Consider the following 24086-nt stretch of genomic DNA (forward strand, 5'->3'; position numbering starts at 1 on the left):
GGTAAGACATGTTCTTCATTGGTGGATCCTTGCCTTCACTTCTGCTTGGCTGGCCATCCCATGATCTCCATGGTGGCTCCTTGGCTTTGTCAGTCAGCGATAGGTCAGGTTGTTGGTTGCAAAATACTCTAGAGAGAGTAAGGAGGATAAGCGCCCCAAGAAGTAGGAAGGAACTGGCGACAGCGAATAAGTAAAGTCCCCTGTGAGGTCACACAACCATTGTATAGGAAAGACATCATACATGAGACACACACATTGTCTGAAATGCTACATGTAGTACAACTACACACCCCACATAACCCTACTGTATTGTCAGACAGGCATTTTATATAGCGTATATATTTATACATGTCCCAGCATGCTCGGTAGTAACCTAGGAGGGTGTCTGAGTGTGTAGCAATGAGAGTTCATAGTCCCGGCCTCACGTAACAGATGAATCTAACAGGACAGTTGGTGAGAACCTCCATTTGCACCAAAGTGGTCAAACACATCCACCATGAATATCAACCAAGAGCCGCCATCAATATCTCCTCCAGGCTGTTCTCAGTGTTGCCCCATCACCTGGGACCCGTCTATCATTGGGGGCAGCAGAAACCTGCAGATTTGCCCCCATATATCTTCTCCACTTTACCACCAAGTGCCCTCTTGGACCTGACACGCTAGTGGCCAAGCAATTCTTTCCTACACACCCTACCTTGTCTCCCAGGTCACCCAGGTCTACTCACCTGATAGGGGGGCACCCAGGAGTCCTCCTCCACTTCTATCATTTGCAGCAATCCCAGGGCAGGTACAACCCTTTGGTCTCCAACAACCCCCGGCACAAAAGACTCCCGGAGTAAGAGCCCCGGCACAGAAAGCAAAGGCCACGGCTGCTGCCCCCATTGCCACCACTTCCTTCACCAGGGGGAGGAGTCCCAGGATCACTCCAGTCAAAGTTGTCCACTGGCTGAGGAACAACAGCGTGCGCTGGGGGGGGCAAGATCAGACAAGCAGCCGGCAAAGAGGCGTCCCCCCACATCGGCTACTCCAACCACCGACATTACAAGGGCATCGTGCCACTCGCCCACCCCCCCGCGCCTGCATATGAGCCACCAGGAGAACGTAGGGCACAAAGTATCCAGTGTCCCTCACCCCGGAGCTTCCAGCCCCACAGGAAGGAGTAAGAGGATTGTGGGGGTCTCCGGACGCAGTGGGGCACAGAATGAGAAGAGGAGTAGGGCCCCGCCAGGACTACGTCTCCAGCAGGTTCTGCAACAGGGGTCAGTGCAAACGAGAAGACCACCCCCATCAGTACAAAACCCATAGCCAGCGACCTGCGCTAAATAAAATCAGCCACATACGAGATCTACTGGCGAATAAATCCAAGAGTAAAAATATTCCAACCCAAAATGCACCTGAAATTTAACTCTGTAACTCCCTCCAAGAGAAAACAGTGACAAAAGAGGAGCCTGGAAACTGCCCCTCCCCCACTAGGGTGACACAGACAAAAAAAGGCCAGGAATTAAAGGGGGTTGTTCAGCTTTAAATGAACTGTTAGTCTGATGTAGAGAGGGATATTCTGAGACAATTTGTAATTGGTTTTCATTTTTTATTATTTGTGGTTTTTGACTTATTTAGCTTTTTATTGAGCAGCTCTCCAGTTTGTAATATCAGCCATTTTGGTTACTAAGGTAACAATTCCCCTAGCAACCATGCACTGATGTGAATAAGAGACTGGAGTATGACTAGGAGAGGGACTGAAGTGGTAAAAACAATAAACGGAAGTCCCTCCCCCTGCAGGTGACATAGACAGGAAGAGGAGGAGCTTAAGAAACACAAGGTTTGTGCTGCCTCCAGGGAGGAGAACTTAACCCTATACGAGCTGCAGTGACTGACAGTGGGGCCTGGGCTTAGACGTTTATCATTGAAGCAAATAATCCTCTTCTGCTCCTGTCAGCCCCGCCTCCTCCACACTATCAGCTCCCAACCAATCACAAGCCGCAGGGGGCGGGCAGACGTAGTTTACACGGATTGGCCAATTCATAGCGGCGAACAAACGGGCAAGATATGTCGGCTTAGTGATATTGAGCGATATTCTCCTGTAATGTTGGAGGAATATGTGAAGGACACACGTCATGAAGTGCAGCGGGACTAATAGGGGCGGAGCCAGAGGGACGCGTAGCTACCTGACGTGTGAGTGAGGAGGCGGGCGCAGCAAGGAAGACGAGGCTAGGATAATGCTGGAACGCGGAAGTGGGCGAGCAGGTTGCGGTTCAGGGTGGAAAGGGAAGTAAATAAAAGGTTGGCTGAGGAGGAGCGGTGCATGCTGGGAGCCGGGGATTCCCCAACACGAGGAAGCCGAGAGGAAGGAGCCAGACAGAAGCGAATTCTCCATTTCTTCTCCCGGTACCGACAGGTAAGTGTCCCCGGGGTTTCCTTTCCCGCCTGAACCCCAGAGTCTGGCGCTGCTATTTACTGTCTCAAAACACACGTTTATCCCTCACTTAGCTGAGCCCCGCCCCCTCCAGCGACTGTCACTCACCGGAGTGTCTCTCAGTGTCAGTCACAGGCCTGTGTAGTATTAGTATTATTATTAGTATTATTAGTATTAGTATTATTATTCACTGTCTCACTGATAATGTCTGACTAGGGACTGACCAGGGGCTCCTCATAGAAACACACTCAATGTTAGTAAATCAGCTCAACCTCTTCTCATTTATACCCCAGACTTGTCTGAAATGGAGGAACAAGTGCAGAGTTGTACATGAGTCAGTCCTGGTGCATGCTGGGGATTGTAGTCTTACATTACTACACACGGACTACACGACCCAACATGCACTGAGACACACAGACTACGCGACCCAACATGCACCGGGACACACAGACTACCGACCCAACATGCTATACGGACCCAACATGCACCGGGACACACAGACTACGCGACCCAACATGCACACCAGACTATGCACCGGGACACACAGACTACGCGACCCAACATGCACCGGGACACACAGACTACGACCCCAACATGCACGCGGACACACAGGCGACCGCACACACACAGACTACGCGACCCATGCACACATACGCGACCCAACATGCACCGGGACACACAGACTACGCGACCACCGGGACACACAGACTACGCACCGGGACACACAGACTACTACGCACCGGGACACACAGCACTACGCGACCGCACCGGGACACACAGACTACGCGACCCAACATGCACGGGACACACAGGACTACGGCACCGGGACACATACACGCGACCCAACATGCACCGACCAACAACTACGCGCCCAACATGACCGGGACACACAGACTACGCGACCCAACATGCACCGGGACACACAGACTACGCGACATGCACCGGGACACACATTGCACCGGGACACACACGCGACTACGCACACAGACTACCGAAACATGCACCGACTACGCGACATGCACACACACACGACCCAACATGCACCGGGACACACAGACTACGCGACCCAACATGCACGGGACACACAGACTACGCGACCCAACATGACACCCAGACTACGCGACCCAACACACGGGAGACACACAGACTACGCGACCAAATGCACCGGGACACACAGACTACGCGACCCCACATGCACCGGGAACACAGACTATGCACCGGGACACACACAGACTACGCGACCCAACATGCACGGGACACACAGACTACGCGACCCAACATGCACCGGGCACACACAGACTACGCGACCCAAACATGCACCGGGACACACAGACTACGCGACCCAACATGCACCGCACACAGACTACGCGACCCCAACATGCACCGGGAACACACAGACTACGCGACCAACATGGGGACACACAGACTACGCGACCCAACATGCACCGGGACACACAGACTACGCGACCCAACTGCACCGGACACACAGACTACGCGACCCAACATGCACCGGGACACACAGACTACGCGACCCAACATGCACCGGGACACACAGACTACGCGACCCAACATGCACCGGGACACACAGACTACGCGACCGGGACACACAGACTACGCGACCCAACATGCACTGCACCACACAGACGCGACCCAACATGCACCGGGACACACAGACTACGCGACCCAACATGCACCGGGCACACACAACTACGCGACCCAACATGCACCGGGAACACACAGACTACGCGACCCAACATGCACCGGGACACACAGACTACGCGACCAACATGCACCGGGGACACACAGACTACGCGACCCAACATGCACCGGGACACACAGACTACGCGACCCAACATGCACCGGGACACACAGACTACGCGCCAACATGCACCGGGACACACAGACTTACGCGACCCAACCATGCACCGGGGACACACAGACTACGCGACCCAACATGCACCGGGACACCACAGACTACGCGACCCCAACATGCACCGGGACACACAGACTACGCGACCCAACATGCACCGGACACACAGACTACGCGACCCCAACTGCACCGGGACACACAGACTACGCGACCCAACATGCACGGGACACACAGACTACGCGACCCAACAGGCACCGGGACACACAGAACTACGCGACCCAACATGCACCGGACACACAGACTACGCGACCCAACATGCACCGGGACACACAGACTACGCGACCCAACATGCACCGGGACACACAGACTACGCGACCCAACATGACACCGGGACAACAGACTACGCGACCCAACATGCACCGGGACACACAGACTACGCGACCCAACATGCACCGGGACACACAGACTACGCGACCCAACATGCACCGGGACACACAGACTAACGCGACCCAACATGCACCGGGACACACAGACTTACGCGACCCAACATGCACCGGGACACACAGACTACGCGACCCAACATGCACCGGGACACACCAGACTACGCGACCCAACATGCACCGGACACACAGACTACGCGACCAACAATGACACCGGGACACACAGACTACGCGACCCAACATGCACCGGGACACACAGACTACGCGACCCAACATGCACCGGGACACACAGACTACGCGACCCAACATGCACCGGGACACACAGACTACGCGACCCAACATGCACCGGGACACACAGACTACGCGACCCAACATGCACCGGGACACACAGACTACGCGACCCAACATGCACCGGGACAACCACAGACTACGCGACCCAACATGCACGGGACACACAGACTACGCGACCCAACATGCACCGGGACACACAGACTACGCGACCCAACATTGCACCGGGACACACAGACTACGCGACCCAACATGCACCGGGACACACGAAGAGTACGCGACCCAACATGCACCGGGACACACAGACTACGCGACCCAACATGCACCGGGACACACAGACTATCGGCGACCCAACATGGCACCGGGACACACAGACTACGCGACCCAACATGGCACCGGGACACACAGACTCTACGCGACCCAACATGCACCGGACACACAGACTACGCGACCCAACATGCACCGGGACACACAGACTACGCGACCCAACATGCACCGGGACACACAGGACTACGCGACCCAACATGCACCGGGACACACAGACTACGCACCCAACATGCACCGGACACACAGACTACGCGACCCAACATGCACGGGACACACAGACTACGCGACCCAACATGCACCGGGACACCACAGACTACGCGACCCAACATGCACCGGGACACCAGACTACGCGACCCAACATGCACCGGGACACACAGACTACGCGACCCAACATGCACCGGGACACACAGACTACGCGACCCAACATGCACCGGGACACACAGACTACGCGACCCAACATGCACGGGACACACCAGACTACGCGACCCAACATGCACCGGGACACACAGACTACGCGCCCAACATGCACCGGGACACACAGACTACGCGACCCAACATGCACCGGACACAACAGACTAGCGACCAACATGCACCCAGCGGACACACAGACTACGCGACCCAACATGCACCGGGACAACACAGACTACGCGACCAACATGCACCGGGACACACAGACTACGCGACCCAACATCACGGGCACACACAGGACTACGCAGACCCAAACATCGGACAGACTACGCGACCAACATGCACGGGACACACAGACTACGCGACCCAACATGCACCGGACACACAGACTAACGCGACCCAACATGCACCGGGACACACAGACTACGCGACCCAACATGCACCGGGACACACAGACTAGCGACCCAACAATGCACCGGGACACACAGACTACGCGACCCAACAATGCACCGGACACACAGACTACGCGACCCAACATGCACCGGGACACACAGACTACGCGACCCCAACATGCACCGGACACACAGACTACGCGACCCCAACATGCACGGGACACACAGACCTACGCGACCCAACATGCACCGGGACACACAGACTACGCGACCCAACATGCCACCGGGACACACAGACTACGCGACCCCCCAACATGCCAACGCGGGAACACACAGACTACCGCGACCCAACATGCACCGGGACACACAGACTACGCGACCAACATGCACCGGGACACACAGACTACGGCGACCGCAACTATGCACCTGAAGGACACACAGACTACGCGACCCAACATGGCACCGGGGAACACACAGACTACGCGACCCAACATGCCACCGGGACACACAGACTACGCGAACCCAACATGCACCGGGACACACAGACTACGCGACCCAACATGCACCGGGACACACAGACTACGCGACCCAACATGCACCGGGACACACAGACTACGCGACCCAACATGCACCGGGACACACGACTACGCGACCCAACATGCACCGGGACACACAGACTACGCGACCCAACATGCACCGGGACACACAGACTACGCGACCCAACATGCACCGGGACACACAGACTACGCTGAACCCATACGCGACCCACATGCCGGGCACACAGGACTACCGCGACCCAACATGCACCGGACACACAGACTACTGCGAACCCGAAACATGCAATGCACGGGACACACAGACTACGCGAACCCCAACATGCACCGGGACACACAGACTACGCGACCCAACATGCACCGGGACACACAGACTACGCGACCCAACATGCACCGGGACACACAGACTACGCGACCCAACATGCACCGGGACACACAGACTACGCGACCCAACATGCACCGGGACACACAGACTACGCGACCCAACATGCACCGGGACACACAGACTACGCGACCCAACATGCACCGGGACACACAGACTACGCGACCCAACATGCACCGGGACACACAGACTACGCGACCCAACATGCACCGGGACACACAGACTACGCGACCCAACATGCACCGGGACACACAGACTACGCGACCCAACATGCACCGGGACACAGACTACATGACCCAACATGCACTGGGACACCAGTAGACAAGAGGAGGACACATGAGTTTATCAGTTGTGTATTTTGTGTCACAGAGCAGCTAAAGGCACAATAATTACCACTAATCCTTCCCTCGTCTACTTCTCACCCAGCAATTAGTCTGGAAACCCCCCAGCTCTGCTCCCCTGTCCCTGGACTGAATTGTGTGTCACCGACAGCAGCGTCTCTGCCCCCCACTTGTCACCCCCCTCCTGCCCCAGGCAACAAACCTCCCCCAAAATGCCTTGTGTGTCTCTAATGTGATAATCCAACTAGAACTCACACTGCAATGAATCCTGGGAAATTCTCAACATGTGACCCATAGGGGGAGCCGGAGAGTCACTGCTGTAACTTTCTCTTGTTCCTTTCAGTGATCCCCCTGCTGCCTCCAAAATGGAACCTTCCTCTGAGACCGGCATGGAGCCCCCCCTCAGCCAGGAGACATTCGAGGATCTGTGGAGTCTGTAAGTGTCACCCCAATATTCATTCTCCTCTTTGTTACACCCTCCCTGTATCACCCTGCAGGGGGAGGGGCTCTCCTTCTGTCTGTGTCACTGTATCACCCTGCAGGGGGAGGGACTCCTGTCTGTGTCACTGTATCACCCTGCAGGGGGAGGGACTCCTGTCTGTGTCACTGTATCACCCTGCAGGGGGAGGGACTCCTGTCTGTGTCACTGTATCACCCTGCAGGGGGAGGGGCTCTCCTTCTGTCTGTGTCACTGTATCACCCTGCAGGGGGAGGGACTCTCCTTCTGTCTGTGTCACTGTATCACCCTGCAGGGGGAGGGACTTCTGTCTGTGTCACTGTATCACCCTGCAGGGGGAGGGACTCTCCTTCTGTCTGTGTCAATGTATCACCCTGCAGGGGGAGGGACTCCTGTCTGTGTCACTGTATCACCCTGCAGGGGGAGGGACTCTCCTTCTGTCTGTCTCATTGTATCACCCTGCAGGGGGAGGGACTCTCCTTCTGTCTGTGTCACTGTATCACCCTGCAGGGGGAGGGACTCTCCTTCTGTCTGTGTCACTGTATCACCCTGCAGGGGGAGGGACTCTCCTTCTGTCTGTGTCACTGTATCACCCTGCAGGGGGAGGGACTCTCCTTCTGTCTGTGTCACTGTATCACCCTGCAGGGGGAGGGACTCTCCTTCTGTCTGTGTCACTGTATCACCCTGCAGGGGGAGGGACTCTCCTGTCTGTGTCACTGTATCACCCTGCAGGGGAGGGACTCTCCTTCTGTCTGTGTCACTGTATCACCCTGCAGGGGGAGGGGCTCTCCTTCTGTCTGTGTCACTGTATCACCCTGCAGGGGGAGGGGCTCTCCTGTCTGTGTCACTGTATCACCCTGCAGGGGGAGGGACTCTCCTTCTGTCTGTGTCACTGTATCACCCTGCAGGGGGAGGGGCTCTCCTGTCTGTGTCACTGTATCACCCTGCAGGGGGAGGGACTCTCCTGTCTGTGTCACTGTATCACCCTGCAGGGGGAGGGACTCTCCTTCTGTCTGTGTCACTGTATCACCCTGCAGGGGGAGGGACTCTCCTTCTGTCTGTGTCACTGTATCACCCTGCAGGGGGAGGGACTCTCCTTCTGTCTGTGTCACTGTATCACCCTGCAGGGGGAGGGACTCTCCTTCTGTCTGTGTCACTGTATCACCCTGCAGGGGGAGGGACTCTCCTTCTGTCTGTGTCACTGTATCACCCTGCAGGGGGAGGGGCTCTCCTTCTGTCTGTGTCACTGTATCACCCTGCAGGGGGAGGGACTCTCCTGTCTGTGTCACTGTATCACCCTGCAGGGGGAGGGACTCTCCTTCTGTCTGTGTCACTGTATCACCCTGCAGGGGGAGGGACTCTCCTTCTGTCTGTGTCACTGTATCACCCTGCAGGGGGAGGGGCTCTCCTTCTGTCTGTGTCACTGTATCACCCTGCAGGGGGAGGGACTCTCCTGTCTGTGTCACTGTATCACCCTGCAGGGGGAGGGACTCTCCTTCTGTCTGTGTCACTGTATCACCCTGCAGGGGGAGGGACTCTCCTTCTGTCTGTGTCACTGTATCACCCTGCAGGGGGAGGGGCTCTCCTTCTGTCTGTGTCACTGTATCACCCTGCAGGGGGAGGGACTCTCCTGTCTGTGTCACTGTATCACCCTGCAGGGGGAGGGACTCTCCTTCTGTCTGTGTCACCCTGAAGATGTGGGCACTCTGTTGCGCCTGTCTGTCACATTGGAGGGGAGGGGTTAAAGGACCTGTCACATTGAGAAATAAGTAATATATAACCTTGTTTATTAATGACCTGGAGGTGGCCATTGAAAGTACTGTTTCTATTTGTGCAGATGAGACTAAATTGTGCAGAACTATAGGTTCCATGCAGGATGCTGCCACTTTGCACAGTGATTTGTCTAAACTGGAAAACTGGGCAGCAAACTGGAAAATGAGGTTCAGTGTTGATAAATGCAGGTTATGCACTTTGGCAAAAATAATATAAATGCAAGTTCTACACTAAATGGCAGTGTGTTGGGAGTTTCCTTAAATGAGAAGGATCTTGGGGTCTTTGTAGATAACAAGTTGTCTAATTCTGGGCAGTGTCATTCTGTGGCTACTAAAGCAAATAAAGTTCTTGTATAAAAAAGGGCATTAACTCAAGGGATGAAACATAATTGTGTCTCTTTATAGGTCCCTGGTGAGGCCTCATCTGGAGTATGGGGGCAGTTTTGGACTCCAGTCCTTAAGAGGGATATAAATGAGCTGGAGAGAGTGCAGAGACTAAGTGCAACTAAACTGGTTAGAGGGAGGGAAGAGTTAAATTATGAGGGGAGACTGACAAGGTTGGGGTTGTTTTCTCTGGGGGAAAAAAGGCGCTTGTGAGGGGACATGATTAGACTTTACAAGTACATTAGAGGACATTATAGACAAATAGCAGGGGACCTTTTTACCCATAAAGAGAATCACGTACCAGAGGCCTCCCCTTCAGACTAGAGGAAAAGAAGTTTCATTTAAAGGAACAGAGTAGGGGGTTCATCACAGTGAGGACAGTGAGGTTGGGGAATGCACTGCCGGGTGATGATTCAGTTAATGACTATAAGAGGGACTTGGAGGATTTCTTGGACAGACATAATACAAAGGCTATTGTGATACTAAACTCTATAGTTAGTATAGATATGGGGATATATCATTTATGTGACAGTAGGGAGGGGTGTGTGTATGGGGCTGGGTTTTACTTTGGAGGGGTTGGACTTGATGGACTTGGACTGGACTAAACTGTGTAACTATGTCTTTTCCCTCCTTAGTTAAACCCATTAGTCAGCTGTTTTTGTCTCTATCTGTAACGGGTTAGAAAATCTCGTACATGTAAAAAGTACTTAATAGTCGCTGCCATGTTGAGACTGGACCCCTTTATTCCCTGTGTGTGGGTTGTGCCAAACTGCCCAATCAGATGTCTGGTTAGTGATGGACTATATTGTGTGATACACTGTCTCTGCACCACACTTGATATTCTATGAGGATTCTTTCAATCACATTGTGTGGGGCTACTACTAAAAGTCTCTGAAACTAGGAAATTACCGAAAAACGCTAAAACCTACTAAGACTGTGCAGTCCTTGGGGCTCATTCATAAACACTGGGCAAATCTGCACCTGGACAATAACCAATGAAATGTTTCCTTTCAAACTTCAACCTGCCGCTGTCTGTAAAAAGCCGGCCACTGATTGGTTGCTATGGGCTACTAGCCCACGTGCACATCGTGTTTATAAATGAGCCCCCTTTACCTTAAAGTCAACCCCAAAATAAAAATGTGCCTAATAAAAGAGAACCTCATTCTGAGCAACTTTCTAATATATATTTATTGAAGATGTTCAGTGCTTTTAAAGTTACAGTATTTGCTTAACTCCTACTTAGTATAAACAGTGTTGCAAAAGTCTTGGTTCCCCAGCAGGTCTGTTAATATAAGTAATAAAAGAAGTAGTTGAAATAACTAATCACTTCCATTATGTACATTTCTAACTCCCAGCATTACCGTAATACGTTTTCAAACGACATCACGAGAAATGGGCAATAATCATCTCAGAGCAGATTCACTTCTCTCAGCCGTCGATAATACAAGGACACGTAGAGAACATACAGAGCAGATTCACTTCTCTCAGCCGTCGATAATACACAGACACGTAGAGAACATACAGAGCTGATTTGTTTCTCTCAGCCGTCGATAATACACAGACACGTAGAGAACATACAGAGCGGATTCACTTCTCTCAGCCGTCGATAATACACGGACACGTAGAGAACATACAGAGCGGATTCACTTCTCTCAGCCGTCAATAATACACGGACACGTAGAGAACATACAAAGAGGATTCACTTCTCTCAGCCTTCGATAATACACGGACACGTAGAGAACATACAGAGCGGATTCACTTCTCTCAGCCGTCGATAATACACGGACACGTAGAGAACATACAGATCAGATTCACTTCTCTCAGCCGTCGATAATACACGGACACGTAGAGAACATACAGAGCGGATTCACTTCTCTCTGCCGTTGATAATACACGGACACATAGAGAACATACAGAGAGGATTCGCTTCTCTCAGCAGTCGATAATACACGGACACGTAGAGAACATACAGAGCAGATTCACTTCTCTCAGCCGTCGATAATACACGGACACGTAGAGAACATACAGAGCAGATTCACTTCTCTCAGCCGTCGATAATACACGGACACGTAGAGAACATACAGAGCGTCGATAATACACGGACACGTAGAGAAAATACAGAGCAGATTCACTTTTCTCTCAGCCGTCGATAATACACGGACACGTAGAGAACATACAGAGCGGATTCGCTTCTCTCAGCCGTCGATAATACACGGACACGTAGAGAACATACAGAGCGGATTCACTTCTCTCAGCCGTCAATAATACACGGACACGTAGAGAACATACAAAGAGGATTCACTTCTCTCAGCCTTCGATAATACACGGACACGTAGAGAACATACAGAGCGGATTCGCTTCTCTCAGCCGTCGATAATACACGGACACGTAGAGAACATACAGATCAGATTCACTTCTCTCAGCCGTCGATAATACACGGACACGTAGAGAACATACAGAGCGGATTCACTTCTCTCTGCCGTTGATAATACACGGACACATAGAGAACATACAGAGAGGATTCGCTTCTCTCAGCAGTCGATAATACACGGACACGTAGAGAACATACAGAGCAGATTCACTTCTCTCAGCCGTCGATAATACACGGACACGTAGAGAACATACAGAGCAGATTCACTTCTCTCAGCCGTCGATAATACACGGACACGTAGAGAACATACAGAGCAGATTCACTTCTCTCAGCCGTCGATAATACACGGACACGTAGAGAACATACAGATCAGATTCACTTCTCTCAGCCGTCGATAATACACGGACACGTAGAGAACATACAGAGCGGATTCACTTCTCTCAGCCGTCGATAATACACGGACACGTAGAGAACATACAGAGCGGATTCACTTCTCTCAGCCGTCAATAATACACGGACACGTAGAGAACATACAGAGCGGATTCACTTCTCTCAGCCGTCAATAATACACGGACACGTAGAGAACATACAGAGCGGATTCACTTCTCTCAGCCGTCGATAATACACGGACACATAGAGAACATACAGAGCGGATTCACTTCTCTCAGCCGTCAATAATACACGGACACGTAGAGAACATACAGAGCGGATTCACTTCTCTCAGCCGTCAATAATACACGGACACGTAGAGAACATACAGAGCGGATTCACTTCTCTCAGCCGTCGATAATACACAGACACGTAGAGAACATACAGAGCTGATTTGTTTCTCTCAGCCGTCGATAATACACGGACACGTAGAGAACATACAGATCAGATTCACTTCTCTCAGCCGTCGATAATACACGGACACGTAGAGAACATACAGAGCGTCGATAATACACGGACACGTAGAGAAAATACAGAGCAGATTCACTTTTCTCTCAGCCGTCGATAATACACGGACACGTAGAGAACATACAGAGCGGATTCGCTTCTCTCAGCCGTCGATAATACACGGACACGTAGAGAACATACAGATCAGATTCACTTCTCTCAGCCGTCGATAATACACGGACACGTAGAGAACATACAGAGCGGATTCACTTCTCTCAGCCGTCGATAATACACGGACACGTAGAGAACATACAGAGCGGATTCACTTCTCTCAGCCGTCAATAATACACGGACACGTAGAGAACATACAGAGCGGATTCACTTCTCTCAGCCGTCGATTAATACACGGACACGTAGAGAACATACAAAGAGGATTCACTTCTCTCAGCCGTCGATAATACACGGACACGTAGAGAACATACAGAGCGGATTCACTTCTCTCAGCCGTCGATTAATACACGGACACGTAGAGAACATACAAAGAGGATTCACTTCTCTTAGCCGTCGATAATACACGGACACGTAGAGAACATACAGAGCTGATTTGTTTCTCTCAGCCGTCGATAATACACGGACACGTAGAGAACATACAGAGCTGATTTGTTTCTCTCAGCCGTCGATAATACACGGACACGTAGAGAACATACAGAGCGGATTCACTTCTCTCAGCCGTCAATAATACACGGACACGTAGAGAACATACAGAGCGGATTCACTTCTCTCAGCCGTCGATAATACACGGACACGTAGAGAACATACAGAGCGGATTCACTTCTCTCAGCCGTCAATAATACACGGACACGTAGAGAACATACAGAGCGGATTCACTTCTCTCAGCCGTCGATTAATACACGGACACGTAGAGAACATACAAAGAGGATTCACTTCTCTCAGCCGTTGATAATACACGGACACGTAGAGAACATACAGAGCGGATTCACTTCTCTCAGCCGTTGAATAATACGGATAATAAAGAGCAGAAAGCAGCAAGATTATGGTTAAACTGTAGCTGCTACTTCTGCTAATGCTGCAAATGGAGCTCCGACACCCTCCCTTCTCGGTGCTGATAACCCGACCCATGTTGTGCCTCCCTGTTCTGTCTGTGCTTTTCAACTGCGCCGGGGATATCCCTAGGGCTGATTCTACCCATGATGCTTTGCTCTCTCGACTCTCGGGATAGTCGGGGCTTCGGTCGCTATCTCGTGGGCATTTTGAAAAGTAGTTGTAAATTGAGATTTCGTGAGATTTGAGTTGAATAAATTGAGGGATGTGGTTTGAGTTTTATTGGCTTCCTAGTGTTCACTCAATAGTGACAGGTTCCCTTTAAGCGCTGTGTTCTGGCAAGTTCTCCTGTATTTGTTGTGTTGCTCCTTTAGGGAGATGAGCCCCACTCTATACCATTTGTCACCCAGTTGTGGGTGCTATTGTTTCTCTATAGTGAGTCACACAAGTGCTCCATCAAATTGTGGCTGCTCTGCTTTTCCCCAGGTTGCCGGACCCCCTGCAGACTGGGACGTGCCGGCTGGACAACCTGCCAGTAAGTACAAGTCCATCTCATCCTTTTCTCAGAGCCTCTTATCAAAATATGGGGCTTCCGGGGTGGGTTTGGGGAGGGGAATGGCATTAATATCCACGCGCTGCTTCTAGTTATCATGTTTCTACCTCCAGCTTTACCTCCAGCTCTCCCTCCATCTCCAGCTCTCCCTCCAGCTCCAGCTCTCCCTCCAGCTCTAGTTCTACCTCCATCTCTCCCTCCAGCTCCATCTCTCCCTCCATCTCCAGCTCTCCCTCCATCTCCAGCTCTCCCTCCATCTCCAGCTCTCCCTCCATCTCCAGCTCTCCCTCCATCTCCAGCTCTCCCTCCAGCTCTCCCTCCATCTCCAGCTCTCCCTCCAGCTCTAGTTCTACCTCCAGCTCTAGTTCTACCTCCAGCTCTAGTTCTACCTCCAGCTCTAGTTCTACCTCCAGCTCTAGTTCTACCTCCAGCTCTAGTTCTACCTCCAGCTCTAGTTCTACCTCCAGCTCTAGTTCTACCTCCAGCTCTAGTTCTACCTCCAGCTCTAGTTCTACCTCCATCTCCAGCTCTCCCTCCAGCTCTAGTTCTACCTCCAGCTCTAGTTCTACCTCCAGCTCTAGTTCTACCTCCAGCTCTAGTTCTACCTCTATCTCTAGTTCTACCTCCATCTCTAGTTCTACCTCCATCTCTACCTCCATCTCTAGTTCTACCTCCATCTCTACCTCCATTGTTCTCCATTGTTTCCCTCTAGGAGTTTCCAGACTATTCTCTGGCTCCAGACATGACGGTGCTACAGGAGGGGCTTATGGTTAATGCTGTTCCCACGGTGACTTCGGCTGCTGTCCCCTCAACTGAGGATTATGCTGGGAGTTATGGGCTGAAACTGGAGTTCCAACAGAACGGAACCGCAAAGTCTGTTACCTGCACGGTGAGTCCCAGCTAATGCCACCCGATTGCCTTCCCTTATTGCAGTTATTTACCCCCCTCACTCGTACAAGCCCCCTTAGCTGCCACTCTATCGTTTCTCTAACCCCACTGCCTGTCTCTTGTTGATAAACTACACTTCCCATCATCCCCTGTGCTGCAGTGAGTGAGGCTCTATACAAGTCTCACACATGTGACTCTCAATTGGAAACAAGTCTGGGCAAGTCCACTGAGCTGCCAGGGAGGAGTTAAATGTGGGGCTGTGCCGGGGGGAGTAGTGGGGGGGGGGGCAGCACATGGATCACTAACCCTGCCCTTGGTCTCCCCAGTACTCCCCAGAGCTCAACAAACTCTTCTGCCAGTTGGCCAAGACTTGCCCTTTGTTGGTGCGTGTGGCCACCCCCCCGCCGTGCGGCTCCATTCTCCGGGCTACGGCCGTGTACAAGAAGTCTGAGCATGTGGCTGAGCTGGTGAAGAGATGCCCCCACCATGAGCGCAGCGTGGAGCCCACCGACGGTCAGTGGGTTTTATTCTTACTGCTGCCGGGGCTTCTTTTATACTCATTCTAATGTATGGGGAGACGGGGGGGGATATACTGCTCTTATATATTATTCTACTTATTGCAATAATGGGGAGATCGGGCTGTTGCACTATACAGGGTGGGAGGGGTTGCTAATACAAGGGTTAGTGGCTGTATAGAACGTGGTTATTGGGGGAGGGGTGTATATAATGTATATGAGGGGCTAAGCAGGATTGTACCATATGTAGGGGGGTTGGGGTGTCTGTCTCACACTGGAGTCCATTATGGAGACGGATAAACATGGAGTTTGAAACGGGTTTGTATTTTGTGCAGATGCTGCCCCCCCCAGTCACCTGATGCGAGTGGAGGGGAACCCCCAGGCTTATTATGAGGAGGATGCTGGTAGCGGACGCCATAGTGTGTGTGTGCCGTATGAGGGGCCTCAGGTAAGAGACATCCCTATAACTCTATCACTAGACATGGAGTAGGGTGGGCTCATTGTGTTGTGTCTCTCGTGCAGGTTGGAACGGAATGTACAACAGTTCTGTACAATTATATGTGTAACAGCTCCTGTATGGGAGGGATGAACCGCCGGCCCATTCTCACCATCATCACCCTCGAGACCCCACAGTGAGTCATTCAGCCCCCCCCCCTGCCTGGGATGGAACATTCCCTGTAAATGATAAGCAATTTGGTTTTGTTTAGGGGGCTGCTTCTGGGCCGGCGCTGTTTTGAGGTGCGAGTTTGCGCCTGTCCCGGGAGGGATCGTCGTACAGAGGAACAAAATGACATGAAGAAGAGGGGCCTGAAAGCCAATGGGAAGAGAGGTTGGTACCTGGGGGAGGGGACTGTACTATATGGGCTACTTTATTTGGGTGGACCTCCACTGCCCTTATTACAGGAGTGTGGGGGGCACTGGAAATCCTCTAGAGACACTTTTATCACATCGTATCCGACGTGTTTAGTTGCCCACGTCCTGCTGTGCCACATCTTGTGCAATTCATTAGCCATCACTGACCCATTACTTGCCCTCCCCATTATCCTTCATCAACATGTTCCCTAATAGTGGCCCAAACACAGAGCCCAGAACAAAGTAAGTCACATGGTGATTTTATAAAGATCTTCTTAACTGTGGCCTGTGGACAAGTGTCATTTAGCTGTGCCCTGTGCTTGATGGAGACTTACAGTTTCTCAACACCTCTCTACACTGATCTCCCGTGTATGTTCCTTTTATTTACTGACTTCATTGCTCCATCCCCTAAACACAGGGGCAGCTCCACACTAACTGCTTGTTGCACAGGGACCAGTGGGATCTGAAGGCACAAACGCTTATTCTCACTGTTCTTCTGCACAGGATTAGTAATGTGCAACCTCCTCCCTTTCCAGAGCTCCCTCACTCACCCTCCACTCAAGCTCCACTTCCTAAGAAGCGGCTCGTTGTCGTTGATGATGATGAAGAGATCTTCACTTTACGGGTAAATAACCACTTTACTTTTTACCCCCTACCCCTCTTTCCCTTTTGTGCCACTGGGACAGAATGTTCTGTTATACAGATAGCTAGAATCTCAGCTGCCATAAAGCAGGACAGGACTGCTGCTTACAATGGGGATCAGATAGGATCTGTGCAGCCACTGGGACAGAATGTTCTGTTATACAGATAGCTAGAATCTCAGCTGCCATAAAGCAGGACAGGACTGCTGCTTACAATGGGGATCAGATAGGATCTGTGCAGCCACTGGGACAGAATGTTCTGTTATACAGATAGCTAGAATCTCAGCTGCCATAAAGCAGGACAGGACTGCTGCTTACAATGGGGATCAGATAGGATCTGTGCAGCCACTGGGACAGAATGTTCTGTTATACAGAGAGCTAGAATCTCAGCTGCCATAAAGCAGGACAGGACTGCTGCTTACAATGGGGATCAGATAGGATCTGTGCAGCCACTGGGACAGAATGTTCTGTTATACAGATAGCTAGAATCTCAGCTGCCATAAAGCAGGACAGGACTGCTGCTTACAATGGGGATCAGATAGGATCTGTGCAACCACTGGGACAGAATGTTCTGTTATACAGATAGCTAGAATCTCAGCTGCCATAAAGCAGGACAGGACTGTTGCTTACAATGGGGATCAGATAGGATCTGTGCAGCCACTGGGACAGAATGTTCTGTTATACAGATAGCTAGAATCTCAGCTGCCATAAAGCAGGACAGGACTGCTGCTTACAATGGGGATCAGATAGGATCTGTGCAGCCACTGGGACAGAATGTTCTGTTATACAGATAGCTAGAATCTCAGCTGCCATAAAGCAGGACAGGACTGCTGCTTACAATGGGGATCAGATAGGATCTGTGCAGCCACTGGGACAGAATGTTCTGTTATACAGATAGCTAGAATCTCAGCTGCCATAAAGCAGGACAGGACTGCTGCTTACAATGGGGATCAGATAGGATCTGTGCAGCCACTGGGACGGAATGTTCTGTTATACAGATAGCTAGAATCTCAGCTGCCATAAAGCAGGACAGGGCTGTGCAGCCACTGGGACAGAATGTTCTGTTATACAGATAGCTAGAATCTCAGCTGCCATAAAGCAGGACAGGACTGCTGCTTACAATGGGGATCAGATAAGATCTGTGCAGTCACTGGGACAGAATGTTCTGTTATACAGATAGAATCTCAGCGGCCATAAAGCAGGACAGGACTGCTGCTTACAATGGGGATCAGATAAGATCTGTGCAGCCACTGGGACAGAATGTTCTGTTATACAGATAGAATCTCAGCTGCCATAAAGCAGGACAGGACTGCTGCTTACAATGGGGATCAGATAGGATCTGTGCAGCCACTGGGACAGAATGTTCTGTTATACAGATAGCTAGAATCTCAGCTGCCATAAAGCAGGGCAGGACTGCTGCTTACAATGGGGATCAGATAGGATCTGTGCAGCCACTGGGACAGAATGTTCTGTTATACAGATAGCTAGAATCTCAGCTGCCATAAAGCAGGACAGGACTGCTGCTTACAATGGGGATCAGATAAGATCTGTGCAGCCACTGGGACAGAATGTTCTGTTATACAGATAGAATCTCAGCGGCCATAAAGCAGGACAGGACTGCTGCTTACAATGGGGATCAGATAAGATCTGTGCAGCCACTGGGACAGAATGTTCTGTTATACAGATAGCTAGAATCTCAGCTGCCATAAAGCAGGACAGGACTGCTGCTTACAATGGGGATCAGATAGGATCTGTGCAGCCACTGGGACAGAATGTTCTGTTATACAGATAGCTAGAATCTCAGCTGCCATAAAGCAGGACAGGACTGCTGCTTACAATGGGGATCAGATAGGATCTGTGCAGCCACTGGGACAGAATGTTCTGTTATACAGATAGCTAGAATCTCAGCTGCCATAAAGCAGGACAGGACTCCTGCTTACAATGGGGATCAGATAGGATCTGTGCAGCCACTGGGACAGAATGTTCTGTTATACAGATAGCTAGAATCTCAGCTGCCATAAAGCAGGACAGGACTGCTGCTTACAATGGGGATCAGATAGGATCTGTGCAGCCACTGGGACAGAATGTTCTGTTATACAGATAGCTAGAATCTCAGCTGCCATAAAGCAGGACAGGACTGCTGCTTACAATGGGGATCAGATAGGATCTGTGCAGCCACTGGGACAGAATCTTCTGTTATACAGATAGAATCTCAGCTGCCACAAAGCAGGACAGGACTGCTGCTTACAATGGGGATCAGATAGGATCTGTGCAGCCACTGGGACAGAATGTTCTGTTATACAGATAGCTAGAATCTCAGCTGCCATAAAGCAGGACAGGACTGCTGCTTACAATGGGGATCAGATAGGATCTGTGCAGCCACTGGGACAGAATCTTCTGTTATACAGATAGAATCTCAGCTGCCACAAAGCAGGACAGGACTGCTGCTTACAATGGGGATCAGATAGGATCTGTGCAGCCACTGGGACAGAATGTTCTGTTATACAGATAGCTAGAATCTCAGCTGCCATAAAGCAGGACAGGACTGCTGCTGTATGGGGATGTCAGGGGGATCTACAGACTATACACAGAGTAATACTTCGTACTACTTTATCTTTGCACATTCAGATCAAGGGGCGCAGCCGCTATGAGATGATTAAGAAACTGAATGACGCACTTGAATTACAGGAGAGTCTGGATCAGCAGAAAGTGTAAGTAGTGAGTAGCACAGGGCGGGGCTATAGGCTGATGGTGGATACACTGGCACTTTTAGTTTGGTGGATAATGTCAGCTCTTGGGTACAGTACAGCCGGTTACATGTTGGGGGGAGCTAATTTGTGGTGCTTCTCCCCCCCCACAGGACCATAAAGTGCCGCAAGTGCCGGGATGAAATGAAACCCAAGAAGGGGAAGAAGCTGCTGGTTAAAGAGCCCGACTCTGAATGAGGACCCCACAATGAACATAACGGGGGGATATCGGTGGCCGGTTCTCCAATCATTTTTTTTCTTTAAGCTGTGCCCCTCCTTTTAATTAGATTAGAGGTTTCCTATTGCCTGTGGGGGCACCCAATATGTTTACCCACTTAGTCATTAATGGTTTGGGGGGCTCCATTCCACTATTAACCCTTTATAGGTTCATTGTAAGATATGGGGGTACAGTCTAAAAGGAAATGAAGGGAAACAAATGTCCTGTCTGAGCAGAAGTGCATGTGGTCCCAGTGCATTATGGGAGCCTAAGCTCTGTACTTCATGGATTGCAACCCAGTCCGACTAGAGGCAATTGGAGGCTGACTGGTACCTTTCCATTATGAGAGGGGGGCATAATACTGCCCCTCCAGCTGAGTACAGGGTGTATGTTTCCCCAATTACAGTATGAGATGCTTGTCTCCCAGTATGGCGGAACTATGGGCCCAATGTTTGCTATTCACTCTGCTCGGGGCCACATACACTGGGGGGGCTATGGAGCTGACCTACTTCCTGCATGTAAATGTCACTCTCGCCTCTGGGGGTGCTACAGAGCTCAGGAAGTTGCCTTGCTCTAGGGACACTAGAGGGAGGACCAGAAAGGGCCCCGGGGACACTAGAGGAGGACTAGAAGGGCCCCGGGGACACTAGAGGAGGACTAGAAGGGACCCCGGGGACACTAGAGGAGGACTAGAAGGGACCCCGGGGACACTAGAGGAGGACTGGAAGGGACCCTGGGGACACTAGAGGAGGGCTAGAAGGGACCCCGGGGACACTAGAGGAGGGCTAGAAGGGACCCCGGGGACACTAGAGGAGGACTAGAAGGGACCCCGGGGACACTAGAGGAGGACTAGAAGGGACCCCGGGGACACTAGAGGAGGACTGGAAGGGACCCCGGGGACACTAGAGGAGGACTGGAAGGGACCCCGGGGACACTAGAGGAGGGCTAGAAGGGACCCCGGGGACACGAGAGGAGGGCTAGAAGGGACCCCGGGGACACGAGAGGAGGGCTAGAAGGGACCCCGGGGACACGAGAGGAGGGCTAGAAGGGACCCCGGGGACACGAGAGGAGGACTAGAAGGGACCCTGGGGACACTAGAGGAGGACTAGAAGGGACCCTAGGGACATTAGAGAAGAGACTCTGGGGACACTAGAGGAGGTCTAGAAGGGACCCTGGGGACATTAGAGGAGGACTGGAAGGGACACTAGAGGAGGACTGGAAGGGACCCTGGGGACATTAGAGAAGGGACCCTGGGGACACTAGAGGAGGACTGGAAGGGACCCCGGGGACACTAGAGGAGGACTGGAAGGGACCCCGGGGACACGAGAGGAGGGCTAGAAGGGACCCCGGGGACACGAGAGGAGGACTAGAAGGGATCCTGGGGACACGAGAGGAGGGCTAGAAGGGACCCTGGGGACACGAGAGGAGGACTAGAAGGGATCCTGGGGACACTAGAGGAGGACTAGAAGGAACCCTGGGGACATTAGAGAAGAGACTCTGGGGACACTAGAGGAGGTCTAGAAGGGACCCTGGGGACACTAGAGGAGGACTGGAAGGGACCCTGGGGACATTAGAGAAGGGACCCTAGGGACACTAGAGGAGGACTGGAAGGGACCCCGGGGACACTAGAGGAGGACTGGAAGGGACCCCGGGGACACTAGAGGAGGACTGGAAGGGACCCCGGGGACACTAGAGGAGGGCTAGAAGGGACCCTGGGGACACGAGAGGAGGACTAGAAGGGACCCTGGGGACATTAGAGAAGGGACCCTGGGGACATTAGAGGAGGACTAGAAAAGACCTCGGGGACACTAGAGGGAGGATTAGAAAGGACCTGAATCCGGTTCCAGATAAAAATGTTGCTTTAATCTTTGATCATGATTCAATTACTGGGCACCCCCAAATCTGCCCTCGTCTCCCACTAGACTTCCCTTCTACTAACACTCACTGCCATGGAAATTTTGTATTTTTTTTTTAATAAAATTTTTATGAATCTATTGGTCTGTGGGTGTAGGTTTGTCTCTCTCTGTGGGTGGGTGTGTGTGGCTCCTGATTGGGGGGCTGCTGTACATACGGGGAGCATGACTAGCCGATTCCCAGCAGTGTGACCCTTCCTTGCCACTAGCCACTGTATATGGCCGTACAATCATTTTGGGGGGTTTTGTAGCTGTAACCCCATATATTGCTGTATTCACATCACCAGTCAAAGGAATATAATCCCCCAAATCCCATTTTGCCTTCGGAGAGACTTGAGCAAGTTCCCAGTATAAATCAGCAATGTTTGACGTGTAATTGCTATAGTACTGGTTGCACTGCTGGTTCTGTCTCCTGACATAATGTAGCAATTTGTAGAGAAGGGAAAGGGAGGAGCCAGACATGTGAGAGTCGAGCAGGGACACATTTTATCTAAAAGGGAATATTGATTTACTTTCTCCCCCTTTTATCAGAGCCAATGAGCAGCTCCTTCCATAACTGCTGCTGCCTGTGTCTCTGGCTTACAGATAGGGAGGAATTCTTTACACCGTGGGTTAGAGATGCCACAACCACATTGATTTATTGCTTGGACCTGAGTGTTATCTGTGTGGGGATTGGCTGTTCCACTGGCTAATGATGTAGCTTCCTGTTGACTGATTGTCAGCTCTGTGGCTTAGCACTGGAGCAGACCAATCTGGCCTGACTGGTGCCAAATCAGCTCTTTCACCTTCTACTTATGACTTGGAAGTGCTTTCTCCCTGTTTAACCCTTTCCGCTCCAGGCAGTAACACACACTCTATTGCCCTGGCACTTCAGTAACATGGATTGTACCATGTGCAGCATGAAAAGGGGATCCCTTGCTTAAAGGAACTGCACTGCCCACAATGAAAGGCACTGACTGTCCAGCACCAGCGTCTCTCAGACTCGACTGCTCTTTATCTCTTGTGTCCGTTATCTGTAGTTAATGACACATAGTACAGAGCTGCAGGTTGTACCTCTAAATACCCCCTGGAGTTGGTTGTGGGACTGTTACTAATTCCCCACATGCCCCATTATGGGCGGGTTCTGCTCATCCAGATACAGGATATGTTTTATGGCCAATTCCCTGGTGCCCACTAGGTGACAGTTTGGTGCTATGTCCCAGGGGTCCCTGTCTCTCCCACCTGTACAGCAACATAGAGATATGGGGGTAAAAGCACTTTAATTGAGGGGGGCATTATCAACAGCAGTGGGGCATCTCCACAAAGCACATGGTCTGTCTACTTATTTCTCCATTCAATCTCCTCATCTCCCCCTTACGTACTCTCTCCTCCTCCCCTGTACTGCCTCTCATTCATCCTCCTCCCCTGTACCTCTATATTCTCT

At 51.6% G+C, this 24086-nt stretch overlaps 1 protein-coding gene and 1 pseudogene across 1 annotated transcript; one reads left to right on the forward strand and one right to left on the reverse strand.

Moving 5' to 3' along the window:
* Nucleotides 1–93: 93 nt before the first annotated feature.
* Nucleotides 94–2374, reverse strand: LOC108703450 (annotated as a pseudogene).
* Nucleotides 1826–22744, forward strand: tp53.S (tumor protein p53 S homeolog). The gene is made up of 11 exons (XM_041589017.1): nt 1826–2395; nt 7759–7851; nt 14824–14872; nt 15603–15779; nt 16105–16291; nt 16629–16741; nt 16816–16925; nt 17001–17122; nt 17682–17770; nt 20415–20497; nt 20647–22744. The coding sequence occupies exons 2-11, from the start codon at nt 7781–7783 to the stop codon at nt 20729–20731; spliced, it is 1086 nt and encodes a 361-aa protein (XP_041444951.1). The 5' UTR covers nt 1826–2395; nt 7759–7780; the 3' UTR covers nt 20732–22744.
* Nucleotides 22745–24086: the final 1342 nt, after the last annotated feature.

The sequence above is a fragment of the Xenopus laevis genome, chromosome 3S (genome assembly GCF_017654675.1).
Source record: "Xenopus laevis strain J_2021 chromosome 3S, Xenopus_laevis_v10.1, whole genome shotgun sequence".
NCBI classification, from domain to species: Eukaryota; Metazoa; Chordata; class Amphibia; order Anura; family Pipidae; genus Xenopus; species Xenopus laevis.